The 21,058-nt window shown below is 45.4% G+C and overlaps 1 protein-coding gene across 1 annotated transcript in view; it reads right to left on the bottom strand.

The window, feature by feature from the left end:
* LOC308630044 (maestro heat-like repeat family member 5) overlaps nt 1-16,742 on the bottom strand; it is a gene marked incomplete at both ends in the record, with an annotated part of 37,291 nt that extends 20,549 nt beyond the window's left edge. The window contains 6 exon segments of the mRNA XM_081258425.1: nt 12,002-12,136; nt 13,639-13,906; nt 14,910-14,938; nt 14,941-14,977; nt 15,207-15,283; nt 16,445-16,742. Coding sequence (XP_081114551.1) covers nt 12,002-12,136; nt 13,639-13,906; nt 14,910-14,938; nt 14,941-14,977; nt 15,207-15,283; nt 16,445-16,742 — 844 coding nt within the window.
* Between the last annotated feature and the right edge of the window lie 4,316 nt (nt 16,743-21,058).

A 21,058-nucleotide genomic window follows, 5' to 3' on the forward strand; every position in this document is an offset into this window, starting at 1 on the left:
AAAGGGAACCCTTGTACACTGTTGGCGGGAATGTAAATTGGTGCAGCCATTATGGAAAACAGTAGGAAGATTCATCCAAATACTAAAAAGTGAATCACCATGTGATCCAGCAATCCCTCTTCTGGGAATTTATCTGAAAAATGCGAAAACACTAACTTGAAAAGGTATATGCACCCCCATGTTCATAACAGCATTATTTACAGTTGCCAAGATATGGAAACAACCTAATTGCCCATCAGCACATGAATGGATAAAGAAGATGTGGCATATGTATATATACATATATATAAAATGAAGTATTTTTCAGCCATAAGAAAGAAGGAAATGTTGCCATTTGAGACAACATCGACGGACCTTGAGGGCATTAGGTTTAGTGGACTAGGTCAGACAGAGGAAGATAAATACCACATGATCTTGCTTACATGTGGAATCCAAAATGAAAACAAAACCCAAACCAAACAAACAAAAACTCAGCTCATATCTACAGAGAACATGCTGGTGGTGGCTAGAGGTGAGGGGTCAGAGGTAAGCGAAATGGTGAAGAGGGTCAAAAGGTACAGACTTCCAGGTATAAAAGAAGTAAGTCCTGGGGACGTAATGTGCGTATGGCGACCACAGATGTTAACGCTGTATTGTGTATTTGCAACTTGCTAAGAGAATAGCTCGCCACAAGGACGAAAAATCTGTAACTATGAATGATGATGATTGTTAACTAGACTTACTGTGGTGATCATTTCACCCCACCGCCCCTCCCAAAAAAAAGAAATAAGAAAGAGAAAGAGCTCCTAGGAGTGAGAGTGGTTGCCATGAAGACACAGAGGAACCTGAAAGCATGTCAGAAAGTGACAGAAGCCAACCTGAAAAGGCTACATACGGTATGATTCCAGCTCTATGACATTCTGGAAAAGGGAAAACCATGTAGACACTCAAAAGATCAGTGGTTGCCAGGGGTTTAGTGGGAGGGAGGGATGAATAGCCGGAGCACAGGGGGTTTGGGGGCAGTGCAACTCTTCTGTGTGAGGCTATAACAGTGAATGCTTGTCACTCACTGTACATGTGTCCAAATCCATAGAACGTACACCCCCAAGAGTGAACTGTAATGTCAACTATAGACTTTAGTTAATAATAATATATCAATATTGGCTCATCAATTGTAAGAAACATACCACACTAAGGCAAGACGTTACCAAGAAAGGAGGCTGGCAGGGGAGGGAAGTAGATGGAACTTTGCACTTTCTGCTTAATTTTTCTGCAAACCTAAAACAGCTCCAAAAAAAGAAAAGTCTATTTTAAAAAATGGAAAGAGACATACAATGCAATACTAAAGAAAGGAAAACTGGTGTTACTAGATTTAGATTAGAATAGACAATCAAGATCTAAAAATCTGGGCTTCCCTGGTGGTGCAGTGGTTGAGAATCCGCCTGCCAATGCAGGGGACACGGGTTCAAGCCCTGGTCCGGGAAGATCCCACATGCCGCAGAGCAACTAAGCCTGTGTGCCAAAACTACTGAGCCTCTGCTCTAGAGCCCGCGTGCCACAACTACTGAAGCCCGCGCGCCTAGAGTCCGTGCTCTGCAACAAAAGAAACCACTGCAATGAGAAGCCACTGCAACGAAGAGTAGCCCCCGCTCACCACAACTAGAGAAAAGCCCGTGCGCAGCAATGAATACCCAACGCAGCCATAAATAAATAAATAAATAAAAATTAAAAAAAAAAAAGATCTAAAAATCTACATTAATATCAGGCTGGTGAAAAAAGGTCTCCAAAGACTACATGCAGCATGCTACTCTTTATATAAAATTATTGAAACTATAAATAAAATGTTTTTAAGAATATGTTTAGATGCAATCACACTATATAAAAAGAAAGCAAAAGAATGAAGACCCTTGGGTGGATGAGCCAGGGGGATGGAAGCAGTGACAGTGGGCAGCCCTGTACTTAGACGTAGTCCATAACTAGGGCCCTGGCTTTTGTACGGGTGACAGCTTCACAAGTGTGCATTCGATTACTGAGAAGAATCCTTGCTGTAAGTAAAGAACTAAATTAAAGCAGGCCATGCATAGAGCTGTGATGGATGAGTGTGACAAACCAAGGATTACTCCTAGTCCAGCTTTGAGGGCCAGTGCAGTAAAAGCAGTTGCCCAGGGGTAAAAGAGGAAAAAGAGAAAACGAGGAAGCTGGGCAATGATTCTAAAAGTTCTGTAGAAATGCAAAGGGCCAAGAATGGCCACGACAGTCTTGTGGCAGGAGGAGGGGGAGGCCTTTCTGGATCAGGGGAGGTGGATTAATATAAAGTTGTAGGAATGAGAACCTTGGGTGTTGGCCTAGGCACAGACAAACAGAGCAGTGCCGAGCAGGGAGAGCCCAAAGGCAGGTCCCTAGCACACAGCTCTTCTTTTTTTAAAAAATTATTTATTATTTTATGTTTATTTGTGGTTGCATTGGGTCTTCGTTGCTGCGTGTGGGCTTTCTCTAGTTGTGGCTTGTGGGCTCAGTAGTTGTGGCGCATGGGTTTAGTTGCTCCGCAGCATGTGGGATCTTCCTGGACCAGGGCTTGAACCCATGTCTCCTGCATTGGCAGGCAAATTCTTAACCACTGCGCCACCAGGGAAGTCCCTCAGCACACAACCCTTGACTGCAGGAAGCAAGCACCCAGAGCTGCAGGAACAGGGTGGGGCACTCGATAAAGGATGCTGGATGTTTAGAAGAAACTGGAGCCCGATTCACATCTCCATGATGTGGGTGGTTGGAGAGCTGAATGAGAAAGGCAAACTCTAGGATTTTTTTTTTTTTTTTTTTTTTTGCGGTACGCGGGCCTCTCACTGTTGCGGCCTCTCTTGTTGCAGAGCACAGGCTCCGGACGCGCAGGCTCAGAGGTCATGGCTCACGGGCCCAGCCGCTCCGCGGCATGTGGGATTTTCCCGGACCGGGCACGAACCCGTGTCCCCTGCATCGGCAGGCAGACTCTCAACCACTGCACCACCAGGGAAGCCCAAACTCTAGGATTTTTATAAGGTAATGTCTGAGAATGAATGATGGAACTTGGAACTCCTTTTCATCAGAGGACCTAGTAAGGGAGCGAAAGGAAAGCTGCAAAGTGGAAGAAGATATTTAGCATAAAATCAACTGAGACCTTGTATCCAGATTACTGTACGTAAAGAATTCCTAGAAATCGATAAGAAAAAGAGGGACAACCCAACAGAAAAATGTGCAGGATATTTGAACAGGGATCACCAAAGATGCCGTTCCAATGGCCAAAAAGGGCATGAAAAGATGTACAACCTCATTATTTAATCAGCAAAGTGAAAATTAACATGGAAATATGATTAACACTACCCACAAGATTGGCTAAAATTTTGATGGTTGACTAGAAAGTTGATGTTAAGTGTTCGTGAAGTTGTGGAGCAACAGGAACTCTTAAAAAAATACTGTGGGAATGAGAGGTGGTTTAAGCACTTTAGAAACATTTTGCATCATATATGTTAGTGTTGGTGCCACGCCTACACTATGGAAATTGAATGCAGATGTGCCTCAGAGCACATGTATGAGCAAATTCACAGCAGCGTTAACCACAGACCTAAACCCAAATGTCCATCCATGGTAAGAAGGGTAACTGGTGTTCATAGGATGGGATACTACACGGCAACCAAAATGAATGAACTCCAACTATATGTAACATATTGGGAGGCGTCTTAAGCACAGATGTTGAGGGAAAAAGCCAGATAACGAAAGAATACTGGAAGGGCTCATATCACACAATTCTGTTTATATTTTAGGACACGCCACAATTATTTCATGCGCTGCTAAGAAAGAAAAGTTATCCAAGATGGGAGTCTAATAGGGGCCCCACCAAAAAGGTTGGACCCCAAGGGCTGTGTGTACAGTGTAAATGTGATCAAGCAAAACAAAAGGAAATAAAACCCCTGCCTTGCAGAAAGTACAGCAAGAAAACCCGTGCTCACTCAGCACAGTGTGGGGGAGGAGGATGGTGCTCCTGAGAATCCAAACCACAAAACCTACTTTGGGGTCTGAATCGCACCACCATTGTGCCCCCCACCAAACACCCTCCAGCAGAGACTTTTAACTTTGAAGTGGTCTCAGGATGAGAGTGCCCCCATGTGACTGAGACCCCTACATCGATCCAGGTGTAAGGCACCATCAATGAAAAATGTGCTCCTACTTCATAGATGTTGACATGTGAAAAATGTGCTTCTTAGAACTGAGGAAGTAAGATATGAATTCCAATACAGATAAAACTGAACTATAGACCTGGGCAGCTGAGGACAACGGTGGCTGCCTCGGTCCCCCCCCTCCCCCCCCTCAAAATTTCCTTGAAAAACAACACAGCAACAAGAAGAGAAAAGTAAAACCACACAATGTGACCTCAGAGAACACCCAGACTTCAACACAGTATAAGCAGAAGAGAACTATGCCAGCCCCAGCCTGCAGTCTCTCACACTCCCACCCCACCCCTGCTCCACCATGAGACTCTGTGGCAGATAAAAGGAGGATGAGAGAAACTATGGAGAGGAGAGAAGACAGGACCTGGCAACAGGGCTCAGAGTTGATCTAAATCACCTTCAGGAAGACAAGGTCCATCTTAAGTCTGAAAATATGAAACAATAAAGAAGAAAGACACCAACTAAACCAGAGCACTGACCACAGGAAAGGGACTGAAAAGAATGTTCATTTGAAGGGTGGCCTTCAACACACACAGCTTTGGGGAGAAAAAAGGGGCAAAAAAGAAAGATGTACCCTTTGAAATTGGTTGGTGAAAGGTAAAGGCACAAAAAGGAAAAATTTAAGGTCCTACAAGAGAAAAAGGACCTCCCAAACTGGAGGATACATAACCCTTTCACCTACCACCAAAACTAAAAATCTGCTAAGTTACCTGGACTTTGGTATACTGACAGAAGAGGGTGCCATTGAACTTGAAATTCTACAAAACACTCTAATAGTGTTGTATATAAACAGGAGAAAAATTAATAGATCCATAGAGTTACTGCAAAACCCCCTAAAAGCACACACCCAGGGCTTCCCTGGTGGCACAGTGGTTGAGAGTCCGCCCCCTGATGCAGGGGAGACGGGTTCGTGCTCCGGTCCGGGAAGATCCCACATGCCGCGGAGCAGCTGGGCCCGTGAGCCATGGCCGCTGAGCCTGCACGTCTGGAGCCTGTGCTCTGCAACGGAAGAGGCCACAACAGTGAGAGGCCCGCGTACCGCAAAAAAAAAAAAAAAAAAAAAAAGCACACATCCAATGAGAAAATTCCTCCCCTGAAAAACAACCATGATTCAGATAAAAGTGTAAGACAACACCCCACATGCAGGCCAATATACTCAAGCAAGCCTTTAAAGATATGAAAAACCACCTTGAATTATAAATTCAAAGAGGACCAAAAATAAAAAAGCCTCTAATAAGAAAGGAAAAGAGAGTTGATTGAATTCAGAAGTGAAAAAAAGAATTCAAGGTGCTCAAGAGAGAGAAGACTCAAATGAAAATTAGAAAGGGGCATTGAGGAAAAGTAGAAAGACCACCAAGACGATAAAAATGAATTTAAGAGAAGTAAAAAGGGTCACAGAGAAAGTAGGAGAAATGGAAGACAGGCAAGGAAAGGCTAGCATTTGAATTACTGGAGTCTCTGAAGAAGAAAAACAACAATGGAGCAGAACTAATATTTAAAACTATAACCAAGAGAGAAGTAGGTGAGGGAGATTAAGAGGTATAAACGTCCAGTTACAAAATAAATAAATCACAGGGATGAAATACACAGTGTTGGGAATATAGTCAATAATAATGTAATATTTTTGTGTGGTGACAGATGGTAACTAGACTTATCATGGTGATCATTTTGAAATGTATAGAAGTATAGAATCACTATGTTGTGCACCAGGAACTAACAGTGTTGCAGGTCAATTATCCTTCAAAACAAATAAACAACAAACTCATAGAAAGAGAGACCAGATTTGTGGCTACCAGAGGTAGGGGTTGGGGGAGGGGGAATTAGATGGAGGTGGTCAAACGGTACAAACTTTCAGTCATAAGATAAAGAAGTACTAGGGTTGTAATGTACTCCATGATTAATAGAATGAACACTGCTGCATGTTATATATGAAAATTGTTAAGAGAGTGAATCCTGAGTTCTCATCACAAGGAAAAAAAATTTTTTTTCTTTTATTTTATACCTATATGCCATGGTGAATGCTCACTAAACTTACTGTGGTAATCATTTCATGATCTATGTAAGTCAAATCATTATGCTGTACACCTTAAACTTATCCAGTGCTGTATGTCCAATTATATCTCAATAAAACTGGAAGAAAAAAATTACAACCTGGAGAACTTTCCAGAAACAATAACATCAAAAGACTTAAATCTACATATTCAAAAGACTCACCAGGTACCTGGGAAAATTAACACAGAATGATCAATTCTGAGACATATCTTAGTAAAATTGTTATATTTCAAAGATAAAGAAAAAAGTTCCAAGGTCTCCAGACAAAAAGATCAAATAACTTACAAAGGCAAAAAAAAATTTTTCTTTTCATCAGACTTTTCAAAAACAAAGCAAGGCAACAATTGAGCAGCATTAAAAAAATACTTAGAGACATCCCTGGCAGTCCAGTGGTTAACACTCTGTGCTCCCAATGCAGGGGACACGGGTTTAATCCCTGGTCTGGGAAGTAGAATCCCACACGCAGCATGGCACAGCCAAAAACAAAACCATATTCCTTTAAAAAAACCTGAAATTTTTTGAAATTTGAAGCATGTCTGTTTCCAAAGTTAAATTTTTTTGAAGTTTTAAATATTTTTAAAATCGAGGTACATTTAACTTACAGTGAAACACACATATCTTTAGTGCGTAGCGCAATGAATTTTGACAAATGTACAGACCCATATGTCTCATCCCATCAAGAGCTACACCATTTCCCACCACCCCGGAAAGCTCTCTCATGCTCCTTCCTAGTTAATCCCCATCCCTACAAAACTGATTTAATTTAGTTCACCATAGGTTACTTTTACTTCTAGAATTTCATAACAATTGGAATCATGCTGTGTGTACTTTTCTGTGTCTGGTATTTTTTTCACTCAGTAAAATAGAAATTTGTCCGTATTTTTTTTAAAGGATTCATTTCTTTTTAAATTAATTAATCAATTTTATTTTTGGCTGCACTGGGTCTTTGTTGTTGTGTGCAGGCTTTCTCTAGTTACAGCGAGAGGGGGCTACTCTTCCTTGCGGTGTGTGGGCTTCTCATTGCAGTGGCTTCTCTTGTTGCAGAGCACGGGCTCTAGGCGTGTGGGCTTAGTGGTTGCAGCACACGGGCTCAGTAGTTGTGGCTCGTGGGCTCTAGAGTGCAGGCTCAGTAGTTGTGGCACACGGGCTTCGTTGCTCCGCGGCATGTGGGATCTTCCCGGACCAGGGCGCTCGAACCCGTGTCTCCTGCATTGGCAGGCGGATTCTTAACCACTGTGCCACCAGGGAAGTCCTTGTCCACATTTTTGCATGCATTCTCAAGTTCACTTCTCTATTTCTGCTCTGAATTTTATTGTTTCATTTCTGCTGCTTGGTTTCACTTTTTTTAAAAAAAATTAATTAAATTAATTTTATTTTTTATACAGCAGGTTCTTATTAGTTAGCTATTTTATACATATGTGTATATATGTCAATCCCAATCTCCCAATTCAGTTTAACTCACTCTTGGTTTACCTCGCTCTTGGTTTCAGTTTAACTCGCTCTTCTTTCTCTAGTTTTCTCAGGTGGATCTTTGGGAGGGAATGAGTCTGCCTAGTACAGGTTGTTTCCAGTTTGAGGCTCTTATGAATAAGGCTGCCGGGAACATGCTTGTATGTGTAATTTTGTGTACGAATGTTTCATGCCTCTGGGGTTAATACCTAAAAGTGAAACTGGTGAGTCATAACTGTATAAGACAATGTCGATTTTCCAAGGATGTTTCACCATCCCACCAGCAGTGTGTGTTTCCCCACCAGCATTTGGTAGAGGCTTTCTCTTTCCTTTGAGCTCTGTCCTGGGTGGGTAGTGGCAGCTCCCGGGTTTTAATTGACATTTCCCTGAGGATTCAAGATGTTGACTGTTGTTTCTTTGGCTTTTGGTCATTCATATGCCTTCCTTTGTGAATACCTATTTAAATCTTTTGTTCATTTTTGCAATTGGTCTGTTTGTCTTTTTCTCCCTGATTTTGTAAGAGTTCTTCATTTATTCTGAATACAGTCCCTTGTCAGATATATGTCTTGTGAATATTTTCTCCATGTCTGTGGTTTCCCTTTTTTCACTTTCCTCATAGTATTGTTTGATGAGCAGAAGCTTTAATTTAGATGAAATCCAATTAATCTATTTTTTTTTCTTTTTATGATAAGTGCTTTCTGGATCCTAAGAAATATTTACCTACCCCAAGGTTGGCAAGATTGTCTCCTGTGTTTTCTTCTAGAAATGTTTTCGTTTTTTTATATTTAGGCCTTGGGTCCATCTCAAATTAATATTCGTGAATGGTTAGAGACAGGCATTAAAGTTCTTTTTTCCCCCTAGATACGCAATTGTTGTAGAACCATTTGTTCAAAAGACTCCCCATTGAATTGCTTTGGTACCATTGTAAAAAAAATTAATCGACCATATAAGTGTGGTTTTATATTGGAGTTTCTATTCTGTTCCATCGATTTATTTGTTTAATCTCTGTCATTTCTCACTGTCTTGTGGACTATAGCTATATAGGAAATCTTGAAATCAGGTAGTGTAATTCTTCTAACTTTGTTCTTTTTCAAGATTGTTTTGGCTATTCTAGGTCCTTTGAAATTTCCATATAAAATTTTAACTTATAGATTATGTTTAATTCTATAATAAAGTTAGTTGAGATTTTGATTGGCATTGCATTAAATCTATAAATCAATTTTGGGAGAATTGACATCTTAACATTATTGACTCCTGTTATCCATGATCATATAGCTCCATTTATTTAGGTTTTCTTTAATTTCTTTTTGCAATGTTTGTAAAGATCTTGCACATATTTTGTTAAATTTATCTGAGTCTTTTATGTTTTTCACGTGGCTGTGTCATTGTGTATTTTTTTTTGTCATTGTGTTTTTTATTTATTTATTTATGTATTTATTTATTTATTTATTTATTTATTTATTTATTTATTTATGGATGGCTGTGTTGGGTCTTCGTTTCTATGCACGGGCTTTCTCTAGTTGTGGCAAGCGGGGGCCACTCTTCATCGCGGTGCGCGGGCCTCTCACTATCGCGGCCTCTCTTGTTGCGGAGCACAGGCTCCAGACGCGCAGGCTCAGTAATTGTGGCTCACGGGCCCAGTTGCTCCGCGGCATGTGGGATCTTCCCAGACCAGGGCTCGAACCCGTGTCCCCTGCATTGGCAGGCAGATTCTCAACCACTGCGCCACCAGGGAAGCCCTGTCATTGTGTTTTTAAACCTTACTTTCCAATTATTTGTTGTTAGTATATAGAAATTCAATTGACATTTGCATATTGATTTTGTATCCTGAGATCTAGCTAAATTCAGTTATTAGTAATTAATAGTTCTAGCATTAAAAAAAAACTTTGTGAGATTTTCTGTGTATGCAATTATGTTGTCTGCAAAGAAAGATGGTTTTACATTTTCCATCGCAATCTGTGTCTGTGTTCCTGTTCCTCTTATCTTACGGCGCTGGTTAGGACTTCAGTGAAATGTTGACCAGAAGTGGAGAGAGTGGACATCTTTGCCTTATTCTGATCTTAGTAGGAAGGTGTTCATTTATTTGTCACTAGGTATGTTAGTTGTAGGGTTTTCATAGATGTCAGTTTCCTCCTATTCCTACTTTGTTGAGAGCCTTTCTCTTTGTGGTATTGTGATTTATAGTAAAAATATATATTTGGTCTTCATCTCTATTTTCCTCTGGCACAGAACTTCTAAAACCCTTTCCTAAGTGATTAGAGCAGTAAAGGTATCTTTTGTTGTTCATAACAAGCCTGGTTCCACTTTTGGAAAGCCCTTAGGTAACCACAGGATGGGGGCAAGTTGCTAGGGGAACCAATCATGGTTAGAGGGTTGGAACTTTTATTCATTCCTCAACTTTCAGAGAGGGGAGAGGGGCTAGAGATTGACTTTAATCACCAGTGGCCAGTGATTTCATTAATCGTGCCTATTAACGAAGCCGCCGTTAAAAGCCCCAAAGGACTGGGATCCGAGAAATTCCAGGTTGCTGAACATGTGTGGACTTTTTGTATATTGCTGGATTTATCTGTTAATATTTTGTTTAAGACTGTTGAGTCCATCTTCATGAAGGATATTGGTATGTAGTTTTATTGTAATGTCTTTGTCTGGCTTTGATGTCAGAGTTGTGCTGGCCTCATGAAAACGTTTTGGAAGTGCTTCTTCTTCCTCTATTTTCTGAGAGAATTTGGATAGAATTGGTATTACTTCTGCCTTAACTTGTGATAGAAAATTAACCAGCAAAGTATCTGGGCCTGGAGTCTTCTTTGTGGGAAGGTTTATAAAATATGATTCCAATTTCTTTGATACAGGACTTCTCAGACTTTCTGTTTCTTCTTGCGTCAGTTTGGTAGTTTGTGTTTTCTAAGGAATTAGTCTATTCAATCTAAATTGCCTAATTTATTGGAATCATATTTTATTACCATTCCATGTTTAAAGGATGTGCAGTGATATTCTTTCTTTTCTGATATTGAATACTTTTTATTTTCTTGATCAGCCTATCAAGGAGCTTATCATTTTATCAATCTTTTTGAATAACCTACTTTTGGTTTTATTCACTCTCTACTGCTTGTCCATTTAAAAAATTTATTTGATTTTTACTCTGCTTTTTATTGTTTTCTTCCCTCTACTTACTTTGGGCTTAATTTGCACTTTTGGGGATAGTTTCTTAAAATGGAGGTTTAGAAAATAGATTTTATACACTTTTTTCTTTTCTAATATAGGCATTAAAAATATAAATTTCTTCTAAGCATTGTTTTTTGTTGTACCCCACAGATTTTCAAATTTTCATATTGTGTTTTACTTATCATTCAGTTCAAAGTATTTTCTAATTTCCTTTGTGATTTCTTCTTTGACCTATGGATTATTTAAAAGAGTGTTGTCTAACTTCCAAATATTTGGAATTTTTCCAGATGTATTTTTGCTATTGTTCTCTAATTGATGTTCTGGGCAGAGAATGTACTCTGTTTGATTTCAGTCCTTTTAAATTTATTGAAACTTGATATATGGCCCAGCAAATGCTCTATCTTGGTGAATGTTCTATTTACATTTGAAAGGAACGTCAATTAGATCAATTTGGTTAATTACGTTGTTCAAGTCTTCTATGTCCTTGTGATTTTCTGTCTTATTTTTCTATTAATTACTTGTATTGCTGCTGCTGCTGGTGTTATTTCCACTAAATGCCATTTAATTACTACTATTCTGCTGCTACTATATGATAATAATAACTAATGTAGGGAGTGAGGGCTTCCTGTCTGTCAGGCACAGTGCCAAACACTACACAGATTCTCTCTTGTCATCTCACAATGGACATTTGAGGTTGGTACTTTTACCGCCATTTGATAGACGAGGAAACTAAGGTACGGAGAGGCAAAGTAGGTCACCTGACACGCAGCTGTGATTGGTTGAATCTGGACTTAAACCCAGGTCTGCCAGGGCCCCATGTCCCTTTTCCCGGCCACACAAACCCTTCACGTGGTGTGTGGTCAGAGATGGACCAGCATGACACCCATCCTTGGCTGTGGCAACTTCAGTCCACACCGGCCTCTTCCTTCCTCCCTTGGTCTCAGATCTGGCCTCTGCATCCTCTCTGGGCCCCTCAGTCACAGATCCAGCCCCCAGTGTGGGTGGGAAGGACACTTACTCTGTGCCAGGTGCCTAGAGACCAAGGTTCAAATCCCAACTCCACAGGGACCAGTCCCATGACTGTGGTCAAGTCCCCTCCCTCCCCCTCCCTCCCTGATCTCCTCCCTCCTCCCAGGGCTGAGCGGGTGCCCACCCACATTGGTTTGCTGCCTGCTCCCTGGGTGTCTCCCATCCCCCATCATCCCGGCAGAAGGCCCCGTGGCAGAGCTCCCTCCCTACCTGGGCCAGCTGCTCTTCCCAGCAAGCTTTCTCTCCCTCCTTGAAGAGCTCCTCTGTGGGAGGGAGGGCGGGTCACTGGAGGCCAGACCCGATGTCCACGGCCAGAGCCGGGTCTCGGGCTCCATCTCCCCTGTCCCTTGGACACGACTGATATCCTGCCTCGGCCCATTCTAGCTCCATCGGGGAGGTGAGCTCGGAGGATGGTGAGCCGGACTTGGGCTCAGGGTCCAGAAAGCTGGGCTGGAGTTGTGGCCCTGCCGCCCTTGCTGTGTGACCTCAGGTAGCTCATGTTCCCTCTCTGGACCTCAGGCTCACCAATGGTAAATGGAGGGTTCCCTCTGGGCATGGTTGCTTGGGATGTACTTGGGTCCCCTCAAGGGTGGGAAAACAAGGCTGAGAGAGGGGCACATTGGGAGGCTGCAAAGCTTTTACGGAACTTTGGAAACCCAACCTCAGAGGGAGCGGCTGCTTCAGGGATGGCCCTGGGGGTTTCAGAGGTCACCCAAGGCAAAGAGGGACCTCCACCCAGCCTGCCAGTCCCAGGCACGGGGTGCAGAGCTGAGCCAAGAGTCCACACTCCCAAGCATGGCCTCTGAGGCCTCCCCGCCAGGCTTCCTTGTAGAGAGCAGGGCCTACCACCCCCCTTTCCTCCCCCTGACCTCAACCCCTCGCCGAGGCTGCTGACCAGCTCCTCCCTGAGGCCCATTCCCTCCTCAAACTCCTACTCATCCCTCAAGGCATGGCTCAGACTTGGCTGCCTGCTCTGGGAAGTCCTCCCTTATGGCCACCAGGGCCGCCCGGTACCTCCCCCGCTGGGCAGAAGTGAGCTTAGCTCATGCTTGTGAATGGATGAATGAGTGAGGGATGAGAGTTGGTGTGGGCCTGCCTGGCGAGGCTGCGAGCTCCTGAGGGCAGAGCCGGGCACATGACAGGCGCTCAGTGTTTGCTGTCTTGCATTAGCTGAGCCTCATCCTGGCAAGACCCTTCCCTGTAAGTCCTCTCTGGGGGTTCTCAGAGACCCCCGCTATCCAGGCGGTCCTTCCAGTGGCTCAGAGGCAGCGGCTGCTGAGGAGACACAGAGACCTGGACCCCACAGGCCCAGGAGGTGCGGCTGGGTGAACCAGGCCCGTCGCACAGCCTCTGTGAGCTTGGCCTCCCCGTTGGCCGGTGATCCGGGGAGAGGACCAGGTGGCAGGGCAGGCCTGCCTCCTGGGCCTCCTCGCTCCATCCCGATTCTGTCCAGACCTGTTGTCGAACTGCTGGCAGAGGGAGCACAGGCTAATGGGGATGGGGCAGCTCGGCTAGCCGCTGGTGGCCTACCCTGGGAGTCGCGAAGTGGCCCGGGCTGGCTGAGGGGAGGTGGGCTGTGGGAGTGCTCGGGCCATAGCCCAGGGCCCTCTGGCACGGGGATGCTTCACTGGTGCACAGCCTGCATGTGTCCCATGGATCAGCAGCCCTGCACGCCCCCTCCTGCTCCCTCCTCATGACCTCCCCCTCCCCCTGCTGGCCCGGGGACAGAGGGTGGCGAAGCCCAGGCCCTGAGCACAGGACATACCATTAGAGGTCAGGACACCCATCACGTAGAGGAGGCTGCGGTGCGGGAAGATGCCCGACAGGAACTTGGTCTCCAGGTGCTGGGCCACCAGCCGCCACCAGTGCCTGCAGATGGCCACCAGCACATTGCTGGCCACGTCCCGGAAGCCCTCCTCCAGCTCCCGGGTGCGGGCAGAAAGGAAGAGTGGTCTGGTTTGGTGGGCAGGATGGCTACCGTCAACCTGGTTTTTCGATAGGAAACTGAGACTGAGGAAGCCCAACATACGCAGCTGGCAGGTGAAGATCAGGACCAATCTCAGGGCTCAGAACTACACGTGTCTGTCAACATCCCTGGTCCTCTTACTGGTCCAGGGACCCATCGTCATTCTTCTTGCTTCTGAGCCTTTGCTCGTGCTGTACCTCCTGCCTGGCTTACAGTTCCCACTTGCCCTGTCTATGCAAACCCTAGCCCTGCATTTGGTGGCATGTGAAAGTGAGGGGGTCTCTGGTCTCTCCCCACGTGATGCTGGTCCCTGGGATGCTGTTTGATCATCCTATGAAATTGTTATATCATTTATAAATTAAAAAAAATTTATTTGTTTTATTTATTTATTTTTGTCTGCATTGGGTCTTTGTTGCTGCGCGCGGGCTTTCTCTAGTTGAGGTGAGCGGGGGCTACTCTTCGTTGTGGTGCGCGGGCTTCTCATTGCGGTGGCTTCTCTTGTTGTGGAGCACATGCTCTAGGGCATGCAGGCTTCAGTAGTTGTGGCACATGGGCTCAGTAGTTGTGGCTCACGGGCTCAAGAGCGCAGGCTCAGTAGTTGTGGCACATGGGCTTAGTTGGCTCCGCGGCACGTGGGATCTTCCCGGAACAGGGCTTGAACCCGTGTCTCCTGCACTGGCAGGAGGATTCTTAACCACAGCGCGACAAGGGAAGCCCCTCCATTCATTCTTTTATTCACTCATTCATTAAAAAGCCAGACAGAGCTTTCCCCCAGTCATCTACCCAACCATCCATCCCCTGTGACTTTAGGCAAATCATTTCCCTACCCTAAGCCTCAGTTTCCTCATCTCTGGGGAACATAATAATCTTATAGAGAGACTGTTTAGAGGATGGTGCACACGTACTCGTCCGCTTTCCTCCCTTCCCCCTTGGCTCATTGGACACATGAGATTGACTTGCCCCAAATCATGGCGCTGCTGTCTGGAGGAACCAAGGTTTGATCCCCCTTTGGGATCCAGCCCTTCCCTCTGCTCCCCACGACTGCCGTGAATGGCCTGAGCAGCTCCCACCTCCAGGTTGTCTACAAAGTAGTCATGATGGTTTCCAGCACCAGGTTGGGGTCCCTGTGAGGCATGTTCTTGATTTTCTTTTTTTTTTTTTTTTTTTTTTTGCGGTACGCGGGCCTCTCACTGTTGTGGCCTCTCCCATTGCGGAGCACAGGCTCCGGACGCACAGACTCAGAGGCCATGGCTCACGGGCCCAGCCGCTCCATGGCATGTGGGATCCTCCCGGACCGGGGCACGAACCCGTGTCCCCTGCATCGGCAGGCGGACTCTCAACCACTGTGCCACTAGGGAAGCCCCGTTCTTGATTTTCTTGATAATGTACTTCAGGTGGAGGGTGTCTGAACTATTCAGGTCCCGGAGCATCTTGAAGCAGATGGTTAAAGCAGATGGCAAGAAAGTGTGAGGATTGGTGTGCTGTGGGAATGTCACATTGTCACATAACAGGGCTGGGTGGGCAGGGAAGGGGTAGGGCTGGGAATGGGAAACAGTGATCGGAAAGGGAGGACTGGGAACTGAACACATTGGGAAATCCTGGGCCTCCAGACTGTTCTGTCAGTCCTTCCGGGGTTCAAGGTAGGATGAGAAGCAAAAAAGCAAGCAGGGAATGCATCTTTGTTCACCCATGCACATTTCCATCCATTCATTGATTCATCCTCCTTTTCATGCATCCATTGACCCATTCATCTATCACCCACCTCTCCATCCACCTGCTTGCACATCCTTAAGCTCATCCATCAATCCATCCATTAATAAACGTATCCGTCTACCCATCCACTCATAAATTCATCTATTCATCATCTACCCACTCTTCGTCCATTTAAAAATCCATCTACCCATCCATCCATTCATCCATCCATCCACCCATCTATTCACAAGTTAATCATCCATCCCTCTGTCCCTCCATCTATTCATTCCTTCAGCCTTTCATCCTCCATCCAGTCACCCAACATTCAATGACATTCATTCACTGTGTGGTCATAGGGCTGTGTGTATGGCTGAAAGGGGAGTCAAGGCCCAGCTCTGTTCTGAAGGAGCCTCCAGCCCAAGGGAGCCCTACCCAGTATTGGTGGACTTTAGTTCTCTGGGGGAGTTGTATAAAAGGCCCTGGGCACACAGAGAGGGGAGGGGTGATAAATCCTGACTAAGGTGGAGAGTTGGGACTCTCTCCTCAGAGGAGGTGGCACTTTAACTTGGCCTAGAAGGATGAGGGCAAGCCATCATTTGAATGAGGGGAAAAGCATTCCAGTGAGAGGGCCAGGGGTAAGCTGAGGTTCTAAGGTGTGAAAGGTGTTGGAGTGGAGGGTGACGGGTGAGAGAAGGCATTTTGGATGGTGCCTCAGGAGACATGAAGAGGCCAAGGAGGATGGGCAGGAGTCTCTGCTGAAAGCTGCACTATGTCCACACTTCCTGACACCCAAAGGTCCCCCCAGAGAGTGGACTTCCTCTGGCCCTCGTCCCCAGGACTTCTTTGGGTGGAGAGACTGAGGGGGTCTGCTGGAACCTGACTGCCCTGCCTGAGTCCTGGGGCCAGTGGTCACCTGCGCTGTAGGCTTTCTCCATGAATGTCTTGTGCTCCTTGGGTACCAGGGCGGCCTGGCTGCTCCGTGACTTGCAGAGCAGGATGGTGGTGGGGTGCATCCGTCTGTCCCTGTGGGCAGAATCCTGAGAAACTTTTATATAAGACTGGTTCTTCGTGGATTCAGAGATGTGGGAGGAGATTCTGAAATGGAAAAGGGGTTCCTGGGTGTATGCATCTGGGTGCCCTTGTGTGCGTTCATGGATGCAGGTGCAGTAGACGCCGAGAGCCCCCTTGGTCTGGATCAGGCTTGGCAACATTTTTCCATGCACCCACCCTTCTGTTTAATAGACTGACTGAATCCTGGGAGGAGGGCAGGGGTCTGGAGGCCCAAGGGACACAGTTGAGTGGGCAGCATCACCTGTGGGCCTGGTGGGGCCTTGTTTCCCAGCAAGTGTTGGTGTGACAGACAGGGCTGGCAGGAATTAGAGGGCTCAGGGCATGGCAACCCCTCTTAATATTGAACTATGAAATGTGTGTCAGATAAAGTCACTCAGAATCCTCCCATGGTTTCCCACGGCACTCAGAAAAACTCAAAGTCCTAAAAATGATGAAGATGGCACTGGTGCTTCCATCCAAATGGACTCACAAGGACAAGATTCACGCTCCTGCCTTACACAACTGGAAAACTGGAAAAAATATACAAAACCAGGAATAACAGATATGAGGCAGAAAGCAGGGCAGGACAATGATTCCTGATGGATGGAAAACCAACAAGGCTAGCTCCAAATTGCTGCAGCTTGCTGCCTGAAAAATTTCTAATTTGCAGTGCAGGGGGAGGGAGCCCAAGAAAACCTAGTGGTCTACTTGAGTTGAGGAAAGAGAGGTGGAAGTTTGGGGAGGCCAAAGTGGCCAGAGTTTGCAGGGAAGAATAATAGCAGAGAGCTGCATAGGGAGGGACTGTGAGCTCTGGACATTTTCAGAGCATCCCCTCCCCCCCACGTCTTTCTCTGCATGCTGATCAGTACGTGTGTGAAAAGAAAGCACCTGAAGAAGCAGAGGAAACAATTCTTGGAGTTACGCAGTCTGAGAGTAGTTCCTTGTTTCATCAGTCAGAGTGGAAAACCTTGTAATTCATAGGGCATTGGTCAGAGTACTATGAATGGTATTATCTCAATAGTGGGGAAAAATGTCAGCCCTAGACAAGAATGCTTTGGCCTGCCCTTATAAAGCTTAAAGGAATGCCTCGAAAGGACCAAATTGTTTTTCAGTAATTTAATTATATGCCAGAACAAAGCTCAAGAATATTTATAAAGTACAGGAATATCCAGTACCCGAAAAGGTAAAATTCACAATGCCTAGCATTGAATAGAAAATTACCAGGCACACAGAAGCAGCAAGAAAATATGACCCATTATTAGGAGAAAAATCAGCAGGTCAAAAACAACACAGAAATGACACAAATGATAGAATTAGTAGGCAAGGACATGAAATATTCTTATAATTATAGTCCATATGTTCAACATGGTAGATTAAAACATAAGCACACTCAGGAAAGGCATGGAAAATATAAAAAAGATGAAAAACACAATGCTTAACATTAAGAATACACAGAATGAGTTTAACAGCAGATTAGACACCAGAGATGCAAAAATTAGTGAACTTGAAGACACAACAGAAACTATCCAAAAATGTAACACTAATAGAAAAAAGATTGGGAAAAAAAAAAAAAGAACAGAGCATCAGTGAGTTGTGGGACAATTACCAAGGGCCTATGTGAGTCCTCACAGGAGAAGAAAAGAGGACAGAGAAATATCTGAAGAAATAATATCTGAAGTTTTCAAGTTAATGCAAACCATAAACACACAGATCCAGGAAACGCTGTGAACCCCAAGGAAAAGAAACAGGGAGAAAACTACACTAAGTTACATTGAAATAAAGAGGAAATCTTAAAAACAGCCAGAGGAAAAAAAGACATATTTTATACAAAGGTATAAAGATAAGAACGAGAGCCATAAGGTTAAGAATTAGTTCTTGTCAGAAAGAGTGCAAACCAAGTGACAGTGGAGCAACATTTTAAAATAGAAAAGAAAAATAGAACAAAGAAGAGATGGGACAAAGAGAAAACAAATTGCAAGTTGGTAAAATAGAAACCAATAATAGAGAGATGGGAAATCCCCAAGCATTTGGAAACTAAATAACACATTTTAAAATAAGGCACAGGGGGCCTTCCCTGGTGGCGCAGTGGTTGAGAGTCCGCCTGACGATGCAGGGGACACGGGTTCGAGCCCTGGTCTGGGAAGATCCCACATGCCGTGGAGCAACTAAGCCCATGAGCCACAACTACTGAGCCGGCACGTCTGGAGGCTGTGCTCCACAACAAGAGAGGCTGCGACAGTGAGAGGCCCGCGCACCGCGATGAAGAGTGGCCCCCGCTTGCCACAACTAGAGAAAGCCCTCGCACAGAAACGAAGACCCAATACAGCCAAAAATAAATAAATAAATAAATTTATAAAATAAGGCACAGGCCAAGAAGAAATCAAAAGGGAAAGTAAAAAGGATTTTGAACCGAAGGAAAATAAAAACACAACATATCAAAATGCATGGGGTGCAGCTAAAGCAGTGCTTAGAGGGAAATTTATAACTTAAAATTTATAGTACTAGAAGGGAATAAAGGTTTGAAATCAATGACCTAAGCTTCCATCTTAAAAACTAGGAATAGAAGGGCATATTAAAGCTAACACAAGAAAATAAAAAGTAGAACAGAAATTAGTGAAATTGAAAACAGAAAAACAATAGAGAAAATCAACGAAACCAAAAGCTGGTTCTTTGAAATGATGAAAACATTTGATAAACTTCTAGCACTATTTATCTGAGGAATACAAGGCTGGTTGAACATTTGAAAATCAATCAATGTGGGGACTTCTCTGGTGGTCCAGGGGTTAAGACTCCATGCTTCCACTGCAGGGGGCACAGGTTCAACCCCTGATCAGGGAACTAAGATCCCACATGCCACGTGGCATGGCCAAAAAAAAGAAAATCAATCAATGCAATTCACTATATTGGCAGACTAAAGAAGAAAATCGTATAACCATCTCAATAGATGCAGAGAAAGTATTTGACAAAATTCAACATCCATTCACAATAAAAGCAGGCATTAAGAGAACTTCCTCAATCTGATAAAGGGTACTTACAAAAATCTTACAGCTAATATCATATTTAGTAGTGAAAGATACTGTTTTCCCCACATAATTGGGCATGAGGCGAGGATGTCTGCTCTCACTACTCCTATTTGACATTGTACTGAGGGCTTAGTCCATAGAAAATGGTAAGAAAAGAAATTAAAGGCATGCAGACTGGAAAGGAAGTATCCATATTTGTAGAGGACGGTATTATCTAAATAGAACATTCCAAAGAATCTAAAAAAATACCCTACTAGAACTAAAAAGTGAATTCAGCAAATTTGCAATTATAAAGTCAACATACAAAAAAATCAGTCATGTTTCTATATACCTAGCAGTCCTCCGCGGCTGCCCCCCCTCCTCAGGGTTCCAGGCAGAAGGGAGGAGAAAGTGGGGTCCAGAGAGAGGCTGGGCCCCGAGGGGGATGAGCTCGAGGGACGAGCTCAGGGGATTTCGTGGGTCCTGGCCCCAGACCTTCCCCTTGGGCCTTCTGGGCTCTCGGAATGCACCTGGATTACGGTGAGGCAGGTTTTTTGCAACCTCATTTCCACAGGAGAACTTTCCAGCAAGCCCCGGCCGGGTAATGAATGAGCTTCCTTAGAGGGAGTACACTCCTATCCCTGCAGGGTTCCAGGGAGGCCGGATGTTGGGAGGTGGGGGGATTTGAGCATCACATGGGGGGTGCGGGTGGGAGTGGGAGTGGAAGTGGATGAGTCTCTTCTGTGGACAGACATCAGCCCCAGGGGACACGGGGAGGGACACCTGTTGAGACCTGGGATCTGACCCGTGTCCGTCTCCCACTACCCCTCACCATGTTTGAAAATGGTAGATGTCAGGGTTGCAGGTCCCTGGCTGGGTCATGCTGCATGCCTTCTTCCCCCACGAACCTCTCAGGCATTGGGGAGCTCCTTCAGTACTGGGGGAGCCACCTCTGCTGGATGTGGGCTCCCAGCCTGGTGGCCACTTTTCACAACAACCTGGGAGCCAGATTGCTCACCACCCTGGGATTGGGATGATGCTCAGAGAGGGTCGGGAACTGACTGGAGGTCACACAGCAGTCGGTGGTAGAGCCAGGTTCAAATTCAGGCCCTCAAACCTCAGTTCAGGGTGAGCATGGTGCCCATGGACCACCTCACACCCGCCTCCCCAGGGTACCAGGCCCTCCCCAGAGCAGAGCTCACAGGGGCCTCGAGGCTGCTCCCGCCCGCGCCTCCCTGTTCCGCCGGCAGATGGCGCTGCGGGCCCAGGCAGGACCCGAGGCGGAGGGACACGAGGGGAGGGCGGAAGAGACGTTCTGCAGTGATGGGCTCTCCCCCTCCCCGCAGCCCTCCCGAGCCCAGACAGCAGGTCGTGGGGAGGGGGCCCTGGCATCCCACCGCCCAGGCAACTGGCACACCTGGGGGTGTGACCCCGCTACCCCCTGGGAGGCGGCAGCTACGGGTAGAGCGTCGGCT

Source organism: Mesoplodon bidens, assembly GCF_964165515.1.
Source record: "Mesoplodon bidens genome assembly, chromosome: 16".
NCBI classification, from domain to species: domain Eukaryota; kingdom Metazoa; phylum Chordata; class Mammalia; order Artiodactyla; family Ziphiidae; genus Mesoplodon; species Mesoplodon bidens.